This window comes from Zophobas morio, unplaced genomic scaffold (genome assembly GCF_036711695.1).
Source record: "Zophobas morio isolate AGI-343-1 ecotype UQ-CSIRO unplaced genomic scaffold, CSIRO_AGI_Zmor_V1 ptg000018l, whole genome shotgun sequence".
Classification (NCBI taxonomy): Eukaryota; Metazoa; Arthropoda; class Insecta; order Coleoptera; family Tenebrionidae; genus Zophobas; species Zophobas morio.
Window position 1 is genome coordinate 3,585,996 of NW_026972123.1, and position 10,517 is coordinate 3,596,512.

The following is a 10,517-nucleotide window of genomic DNA, read 5'->3' on the forward strand; positions in this document are numbered from 1 at the left end:
AACAATCAAAAAATTGTGAGAATTCGAAAATTCAAAATGTGGAAAGATCTAAAAATGAGAAAACGGAAAAATAAAAAATCGAAAAATCAAAACATCGAAAATTCGCAAAATTGAAACATTGATAATTTAGAATTCGAAAAATCGAAAATTCGAAACTTTCTACACCCCTGAACTACTTACATTAAAACATATCGGGTATTTACATTTCCAAGTTCCATAAAACATTTTGAATACGAAAGAGGTGATAAGACGAACTTATCTATTGTAGACCATATATAATTCCATATAATGATTTTAAAACTTGAAGATAAGATTACTTCATCGTAGGCTCTTGTTATTCAACGTATTATTAAAGTAATATCTTTATTGTATAAGTTTTGTTTACGGAAAGGATATCACAAATGTGAATTTCCGGTGCACAAATAAGTTCATCATTTGTATCCATAAATGCAAACATACTTTGAATACAAATTCACAAATAAATGAAAACTCAAAGTACTATTATATGTATATCTAGTCTTTGACTCCAGTTTCGTAACATGTCATTAAACTTGACTTTCACCACATAGGTACCGATCGACCGATCTCTCAACCATCAAGTAAAACTATCACCTAGAGAAGAAAACTCTCGAATACATGCAGCAAAAACTGCACTGGTATGGAGTACCGATAACCAAATTTCAACAACTCATTGTTAATTCACCTTTGCCCCCAAACTAACAACAATGGATACTCAAAAGATAAACAAACACACGAAAATGCGATAAATCTTTCTGCATGTCATACATAACATAACTCGTCTTACATCACGTGATAAATATTTACCTATTATGAATCAACTTTCATTTCACCGGTATCAACTTGACCAGCGTACCAGTGTTGTTTTCGAATTCCGACTTTAACCTTAATAACAATATTTTATCTATGTTGTTTAGTTTTTAACCTTCGCAAACAGACAGTCATTAACCATTTGAAAAACAAACCGTCGACTAACATGTTGCCTGTGTTACCTGATTTTCCCGCTGGCCCTTTGGACTTTTACCGCAAAAGGGCATCCTTTGACTGGAAAAAATTAAAAACCTTCATCGAAACGGAAGAAGTGGTCAAATTCCAAGTAATATTCATCTCTACTTTAATCACCACACACCAATGATTTTTGTGTTTGCAGAACGACCTACTCAAGGTACTCCAGGCAAATCCGGTGTTCCATGATGATCACACCCACCAAACCCTGGACGAACAAAGGCACAAGACCCTTCAACGGGCATTTTCTATAGCCGACGTCGACCTTTCCTCGATCAGTACCAGCAAACTAAACCTCTCCCAGAGGCAACTCGAGACCCTAAGGACCATGGCCCAGCTGAGTCCCGAATCCTGTGCCAAACGCATTGCAGGAGAACTATTCACAAACGCTCTGGCAATTCAAGGTACCGAGAAACACCGCAAGTTCATTCACGACATAGAAACTAGAAAGGTTGTTGACAGTCATGGTAGTACCTAGTAGCTGTAATCATGGTTGCGTTTTCAGATACATGGGTGTTTATGTATGACCGAAATCGGGCATGGTAGTTACACTAATGGTATGAGGACCACCGCAACCTACGATAAAGATAAACGGGAGTTTGTGTTGGATACCCCGGATTTTCAGGCCGCTAAATGCTGGGCCGGGTGTCTGGGAAAAGTGTCCACCCATGCTGTCGTGTATGCACAGCTTTATATCGATGGTATGCATTATGGGTTGCAGGGATTCGTGGTACCGATTAGGGATCCGAAGACTTTGTTGCCGTTTGTTGGAGTCACGGTGGCGGATATGGGCGAGAAAATTGGGCTCAATGGGATCGATAATGGGTTTGTTTATTTTGAATTGTCCTTGTAGTAATAATAGGTAAATTTGAAACAGTTTTGTTTAATGGGTTCTGAAAAAATCCTAAAAGTTTAAAATGGGTCTAATGGAGCTTGAAGAAATACCGTTTTTGGAGATTTTTTCACAAAATTTCCAAAAAATTCTGAAAAATCCTGAAAAAATGTAATTGAAAAGAAATTTAGAATTTCTCGTGAATTACAACTTTGAAAACGGTGTTGAGATATTCCTTCAATTAAGGAAGAAATTTCGTTAAAAATTTCCAAAAAGAAATCAGTCATCTTTTGAATCAAAATTTTCAAAAATTTCTGAAAAATTATTTAAAAATCTATAATTGATGTCAACTCATTGAGAATAATTGGTAAACCACAAATCAAAAATCGTGCTTGCGCTACTTCTTAAAATTATCAAGAAATTCGAATTCAAAATTTCCAAAATTTTTCGAAAAATTCTGTAAAATCGTTTCAATCGAGCAGAAAATAATACTCTCCCCTAGAGAATTTTCAAAATATGACGAATTCAAGATAACTGTTGCGCTATATCTTTAAACAAACTAGAAATTCTGATTCAAAATTTTCAAAATTTCATAAAAATTCTTCAAAAAATGTGTAATTAATTGAAAATTGATACCGATGGCTGTTGCAATTTTCCGTAAAATAATAAAAAAAAATCAAACTCAAAATTTCCAAAATTTTTCGAAAAACTTTTTAATTTGGAATTAATCGAAAAGAAAAGAATGCCCTCTTATTGAGAATTTTCCATAGGTGACGAATTTAAGTTTACTGTCGAGATAAGTCTCCAAATGAGCTGGAAATTCTGATCCATATTTTTTCAAAATTTCAGGAAGAGTTCTTAGAAAATTTGTAAATAAGTGGAAATTGATGCCAACTTATAAGAATTGTTAGTAAATTACACATTTGAAATAGCTGCTGCAATTTTTCCTAAGATACTAAAAAATATCGAACTAAAAATTTTCAAAATTTTCCGAAAAACTTTTTAATTTGGAATTAATCGAAAAGAAAAGGATGCCCTCTTGTTGAGAATTTTCCTTAGATGACGAATTTAAGTTTACTGTCGAGATAAGTATTCAAATGAGCTGGAAATTCTGATCCAAATTTTTTCAAAATTTCAGGAAAATTTTTTAGAAAATTTGTAAATAAGTGAAAATTGATGCCAACTCACTGAGAATTTTTAGTAAATTGCAAGTGTCAAATAGCTATTGCAATTTTTTCTAAAATACTAAAAAAAATTGAACTAAAAATTTCCAAAATTTTCCGAAAAACTCTTTAAATTGGAATTAATCGACGGGAAAAAATGCCCTCTGATCGAGAATTTTCGATAGATGGCGATTGTGCGACCTCTATCGAGGCACGTCTTCAAATGAGGTGGAAATTTTGGTTCAAATTTTTCCAAAATTTCAGGAAATTTTTTTAGAAATTTTGTAAATAAGTTGAAATTGATGACAACTTACCGAGAATTTTTAGTAAATTGCAAATTTGAAATAGCTGTTGCAATTTTTCGTAAAGTAATAACAATAATTCAAAATCAAAATTTCCAAAATTTTCCAAAAAACTCTTAATTTGGAATTAATCGAAAAGAAAAGGATGCCCTCTTGTTGAGAATTTTCCTTAGATGACGAATTTAAGTTTACTGTCGAGATAAGTCTTCAAATGAGCTGGAAATTCTGATCCAAATTTTTTAAAAATTTCAAGAAAATTTTTTAGAAAATTTGTAAATAAGTGAAAATTGATACCCACTCACTGAGAATTTTTAGTAAATTGCAATGTCAAATAGCTATTGCAATTTTTCCTAAAATACTAAAAAAAATCGAACTACAAATTTCAAAAAATTTTACGAAAAACTCTTTCAATTGGAATTAATCGACGGGAAAAGAATGCCCTCTGATAGAGAATTTTCGATAGATGGTGAATGTGTGATCTCTATCGAGGCACGTCTTCAAATGAGGTAAACATTTTGGTTCAAATTTTTTTAAAATTTCGGGAAAATTTGTTAGAAAATTAGTAAATGCGTGGAAATTGATGCCAACTTACTGAGAATTGTTAGTAAATTACACATTTGAAGTAGCTGCTGCGATTTTTCTCAAAATAATAAAAAAATTTGAATTCAAAAGTGCCAATCATTTTCCGAAAATTTATTTAAATGTATTAATCGAAAAAATAAAGGATGTTCTCCCAGTGAGAATTTTCTGTTGATGACGAATTTGAGTTGACTATTACGGCACGTCTTCAAATAAACTAGAAGTTCTAGTTCAAAAATTTTCAAAATTTCAGGAAAATTGTTTAAAAAATGTAGGACAAAATTGTGTAGAAAATATATGTAATGGAAATTAATGCCAACTTAACGAAAATTTAAACTAAATGCTAAAATCTATCTTAAAACAAAAAAATCGAATCCAAAATTTTTAAAAATTATCCGAAAATTTTATTAAAGTTTTTCAAAATTTCGAGAACATTTTTTTTTAATTGGAATCAAGTGGAATTTTTTGCCAACTTATTGAGAATTGTTAATAAATTATAAATTTGAAATAGCTATTACAATTCTTCTTAAAATAATCAAGAAATCTGTTTTGAAAATTTTCAAAATTTTCCAAAAAACTCTCTAAATTGGAATTAATCAAAGGGAAAAGAATGCCATTCCGTTGAGAATTTTCCGTAGATGACGAATTTGAGATCGCTAGTGCGATATTTCTTAAAATATTCACTAAAATATATAGAATTCAAAATTTCCAAAAATTTTCCGAATTTTTTTTAAATAGACTAAATCGAGCAGAAAAAACGCTATATCGCGGAGAATTTTCACTTGATTACAAGTTTGAGATCTTTGGTACGTCTTCAAATAAACTAGAAATTGTAGTTCCAAATTTTTCAAAATTTCAGTAATATCCTTTAGAACATTGGTAATTAAGTGAAGATTGATTCCAATTTACTGAGAATTTCTACTAAATTAAAAATTTGAAATAGCTGCTGCCATTTTTCTTAAAATAATACAAAAATTCGATTTCATAATTTCCAAAAAATTTTCGAAAAACTATTTAAATTGGAATTAATCGAAGGGAAAAGAATGCCTTTCCATAAAAAAAATCGATAGATGACGAACTTGAGATCACTATTGAGGCACGCTTTCAAATAAACCAGAAATTCTAGTTCAAAATTTTCAAAATTTCGGGAAATTTTTTCAGAAAATTTGTTATTATGTGGAAATTGATGCCAACTTACTGAGAATTGTTACTAGATTACACATTTGAAATATCTGTTGCCATCTTCCTTAAACTAATGAAAAAATTCGAATCCAAAATTTCCAAAATTTTCCGAAAAACTCTTTATACTGGAATTAATCGAAGGAAAAAAATGATCTCTCATTGATGAGATGACGAGTTAAAGATAACTATCGAGGCACGTCTTCAGATGAGCTGCAAATAGTGGTTCAAATTTTTTCAAAATTTCAGGAAATTTTTTTAGAAAATTTGTAAATCTGTGGAAATTAATGCCAAGTTACTGAAAATTGTTGGTAAATTACATATTTGAAATAGCCGCTGCGATTTTTCTCAAAATAATAAAAAAATTCGAATTCAAAAGTTCCAAACATTTTCCAAAAATTTATTTAAAATTGATTTATTCGACGGGAACATAATTTGTTTTTCCAGTGAGAATTTTGGATTGATGATAAATTTGAAATCACTATTGCGACACGTCTTAAAATAAAGTTGAAATTCTAATTCAAAAATTTTCAAAATTTCAAGAAAATCGTTTAGAAAACTTATTACATAAGTGGAAATTGATGTCAACTTACAGAAAATTGTTAGAAAATTGCAAATTTGAAATAACTGCTGGAATCTTGTTTAAAATAATAAAAAATTTGAATTCAAAATTTCTAAAAATTTTACGAAAATTTAATTAAAATTGATTTAATCGAAGGAAAAGGACTGCCGTCCCATTGAGGATTTTCGATAGATGACAAATTTGAGATCTTTATTGAGCCACGTCTTCTATTAAGCTGGGAATTCTGGTTCAAAATTTTTCAAAATTTCGAGAACATTTTTTTTTTATAAATTGGAATCAAGTGGAAATTGATGCCAACTTATTGAGAATTGTTAATAAATTATAAATTTGAAATAGCTACTACAATTCTTAAAATATTCAAGAAATTCTGGTTCAAAATTTTTCAAAATTTCGGGAACATCAAAAAAAATGGAATTAAGTGGAAATTGATGTCAACTTGGTGACAATTGTTAGTAAATTACAAATTTGAAAAAGCTGCTGCAATTGTTTTAAAATAATTAAGAAATTCATATTAAAAATTTCCAAAATTTTCCGAAAAACTCATTAAATTCGAATTAATGCCCTTCCACTGAAAATTTTCAGTATATCACGAATTTGAGATCGCTAGTGCGACATTTTTATAAAATATTCACAAAAATGGAATTCACAATTTCCAAAAATGTTTCGATTTTTTTTTTAGATTAAATCGAGCGGAAAAAAACGTTAGATCAAAATTTCAGAATATATTCTTCAGAACATTTGTAATTAAGTGGAAATTGATGCCAATTTCTGAGAATTGTTAGTAAATTACAAATTTGAAATACTTAGATGTTACAATTTTTCTTAAAATAATCAAGAAAGAATGTCCCCCATTGAAAACGTTCGGTAGATGAGGAATTTGAAATCACTATTGAGGCACGTCTTCAAAAAATTTTGAAATTCTGGTTCAAAATTTTTCAAAATTTCAGGAAAAATTTTTAGAAAATTTGTAATTAAGTGGAAATTGATGCTAACTTACACCAAATTATTGTTACTAAATTACAAATTGAAAACAACTACTGCTTGACTGATCTTACTTAAAATGATCAAAAAAATCCAACTCAAAATTTCCAAAAATGTTACAAAAAATTCTGCAAAATGGATTAATTTGGCGGAAAGGCATATTATCCCATAGAAAATTTTCCATAAATTACGAATGTGAGATCACTTTTGCGGTACGTCTTCAACTAAGTTGGAAATTTTATGTCAAAATATCCAAAAAAATTTGAAAAATCCTTTTAAAAAGATGTAATTGAAAAAAATGGTCGTAAATTACAAATTTGAAAACATTGTTGCCAATCTCTTCAAAATAAGAAAAACATGTATTTTAAAATTTCCAAAAAACTCAGAAAAATGGATTTAATCGAAGGGAAAAGAATACATTGGATACGAATTTGGATAGGCTGTTGCTGCATGTCTTCAACTAAGTTAGAAATTCGGATTCAAAATTTCTAAAAATTTCAGAAACATTTTTTAAAAAACGTTTAATCAAGTGAAAGTTGATGCCAACGTACTGAAAACTTTTGGCAAATTTTCAATCACTGCTGTGATACTTCTTACAGTAATCCAAAAATTCGAATTCAAAATTTCCAAAAATTTTTTGAAAAGGATTTAATAGAGCGGAAAAGGATGCTGTTCAATAGTGAATTTTCAGCAGAAGACGAAGATAGCTGTCGCGGTATGTCTGCAAATAAGCTAAAAATTCTGGTTCGAAATTTCCAAAATTTTCCGAAAAATCTTTTAAAAGGGATTTAATTACGCAGAAAATAATGCCATCTTACAGAACATTTTCAACAGAATACTAATCTGACAATACAAAATTAACCCAACCGAATTATTAGTAAATTTAAATTTAAAATCTCTGCTGTGATACTTATGAAAATAATTAAAACTGATATTAAAAATTTCCAAAAATTTTCCAAAAATTTCCAAAAATCGTTAAAATGGGTCTAATTGAACGAAAAAAAGATGCTATCACATGAAAATTTTTACTACATTACGAATTTAAGATGGTTGTTGCATTTGGTGTTTTTAAATTATTTAGACCTTCTGGTTCAAAAATTGAAATCGAGTTCCAAAATTTTCTGGAAATGACTTTATACAATATCTGATCGAACGGAAATTAATGTCATCTTATTGAGAAACTATTCGTGGAACTTAAAATTTCAAAAAATTCTAAAAAACTCTTCAAAATGTTTCTAAGACTCTGAAAAAAGATGCCATCATCCAAAACCTTTAAATTTAGACCATTAACTTTTCAATTTATGTATAGTCTATGGTTCTAAACAAAAACTGAAATTTGTTTGTGTCACCAGGGTCCTAATTTTTGACAAATACCGCATTCCCGCCGACTGCTACCTAAACAAATATGGCGACATAACCCCCGAGGGAGACTACATCAACTACATCAAGGACGCCCAAGAAAAGCAAACCATCATCATGGGTAGTATATTTGTGGCTCGAATAGGCGTCATCGGTGCCATGGAGTGCTATGGTACCAAAGCCCTTACCATAGCCATCCGATACGCAGCCGTAAGACGCCAGTTCGGACCTTCCGACGGCGAAGAAGTTCCGATTTTGGAGTACCAATCTCACGTACCACCTTATTCTCTAGTTGTCCTATTTCTAACCACACTTTGTAGCAACATCGCCTCTTACCGTACCTATCAGTAATGTACGTCGCAAGATTCTTCAGCTCGTACTTATCAGAAATAATCGAAGGACTCTTCTTGGACTCTTCGCCAAAACAAAACGCAGAGTCCTTAAGTGCAGCAGCCGCGGAACTTCACGCCCTGTGTTCGGCTAGTAAATCTGTACTGGGGTGGATGGTCAGAGACGCGATTCAAGAATGTCGGGAAGCTTGTGGAGGTCACGGTTACCTCAAAGGTGATACAATTCAAGTTGTAAATTGTTGTTACTTTTGGGGTTGTAGTTGCCGGGATTGGACACATAAGGGATGATTTTGACGCCGTTTCTACCTACGATGGCGAAAACCACGTGCTGATCCAACAAACGAGCAACTGGTTGGTCAAATTGTGGTCCCGTGTGGAAGCCGGCGGCCAAATTTCAACACCTTTGCAAACCGCGAATTTCCTATCAGACGCTTCGAGGATTTTGAAACTCAAATTGAATGCAACCAGCGTGGAAAAAATTTCGCAACCTGAAGGTAAAGGTCTTGGTGTTAAAAAATACAACTGATTTTGTTTCCTAGACATACTACAAGCCTACCAGTGGCTCGTTTGCTACCTGGCAAAACAAACCAAAGCTAAATTGGCCACTTTGACTCAAACGCAAGGTCCGTTTTGGGCTAGGAGCAACACCCAGGTGTTCTACGCCAAAAGTTTGAGCACGGCGTTTTTGCACTACGTTGCATTGAGACACCTATTGACCAAAATCGATGCAGCTGCAAACACAGAAGTTAAAAATGTCCTGCTCAAACTCTTCTCTTTGTATGGAGTCTGGACTTTGGAAAAATTTTTGCCGACGTTGTACCAAGGTGGATACGTTCAAGGTCCTGAAGCCACGAGTCTTGTTCACGAGGCTATTTTGGCACTGTGTCACGATGTTAAAGATGACGCGGTTTCGTTGGTGGATGCCATGGCGCCCCCGGATTTTATTCTGAATTCTGTTTTGGGAGCTTCGGATGGCCAAGTATGGAAAATTTGGTTTATGGAGGTGGTGCTAATTTTTTCTTGTAGGTGTATCAGCGGCTGAAAAGTGCTATTTTTATGGCTCCGGGTGCTCTGGGCAGGCCTTCGTGGTGGCGCGAGGTGGTTACTTTGAAAAATAAGCTGTGATAATGTGGATTTTTTTGGTTGTTAAAGTTATAACTATAAAATTAGGGTTTTATTTTTTTTCGTTTTAATAAATGACAGGAAGTTGTAAAAAATAAATATTTGTGACCCCACCACCTCTCGGATACTTTAAAATTAAAATTGATGCTAATCGATTTATACATCGATTTACCGCTTCATCCATTCATCGATTCGTGGATTATTCGATTCATCGGTTTATCAATTTATTAATTTATCGGCTTATCGATTTTCAGTTTATGAACTTTTCGACTTTCGATTCTTCGATTCTTCGATTCTTCGATTTTTCGATTTTTCAATTTTTCGATTCTTCAGTTTTTCAATTCTTTAATTTTTCGTTTTTTTTTCGTGTCCCGATTTGCAAATTTACAGTTTTCGGTTTATCGACTTTCAATTTTTAAATATTTTGAATTATGTGTATTTTTAATATTTTGATTTTGCAATTTTTCTAATTTTAATTTATTGATTTTTCAGTTATTTTTAAACTCCTAGATAGTAAAATTTTTCGTTTTTCCAATTTTTCCTATTATCGTACTTTCTATTTTCTCGTTTTTCAATTTGCAATTTTCCGGTTGTTTCATTTTAAAGTTTTCAATTCTTTATTTTTTCGATTTTTCGACAGCAATTTTTCGATTTTATATGTATTTGTTTTTCTCGGTTTTAAATTTTTCGATTTTTCAACTTTTAGGTTTTTGAATGTTTCGATTTTTCATTTCTTCAACTTTTAGATATTTTAATTTTTGTTTTTTTTTTAATTTTTGGATTTTTCATTTTTTGTTTTTCCAATATGTTGATGTTTGGATTATTTAGTTTGTCGATTTTTTCTGTTTTCAATTTTTGTTTCTGAATATTTAAATTTTTCGTTTCCCAGTTTCTCGTTTTTCTAATTTTTTGTTCTCCCAATTTTTCGATTTGTAATTTTTCAAGCCTTCACAGTTTCTAGATTTTTAATTTTTTGCTTTTTCAGTATCTCGAGTAGTAATTTAATTGCTAGATACATATTTTAATTTTTCGTTTTCCAATTCT

General features: G+C 31.4%; 1 protein-coding gene across 1 annotated transcript; it reads left to right on the plus strand.

Moving 5' to 3' along the window:
• The first annotated feature begins 829 nt into the window (after positions 1 to 829).
• On the plus strand, positions 830 to 9,572 carry LOC135130929 (peroxisomal acyl-coenzyme A oxidase 3-like). Its single transcript, XM_064058398.1, has 8 exons — positions 830 to 1,114; positions 1,169 to 1,474; positions 1,529 to 1,848; positions 7,995 to 8,274; positions 8,322 to 8,565; positions 8,612 to 8,845; positions 8,891 to 9,330; positions 9,378 to 9,572. The coding sequence occupies exons 1-8, from the start codon at positions 995 to 997 to the stop codon at positions 9,474 to 9,476; spliced, it is 2,043 nt and encodes a 680-aa protein (XP_063914468.1). The 5' UTR covers positions 830 to 994; the 3' UTR covers positions 9,477 to 9,572.
• The last annotated feature ends 945 nt before the right edge of the window (positions 9,573 to 10,517 follow it).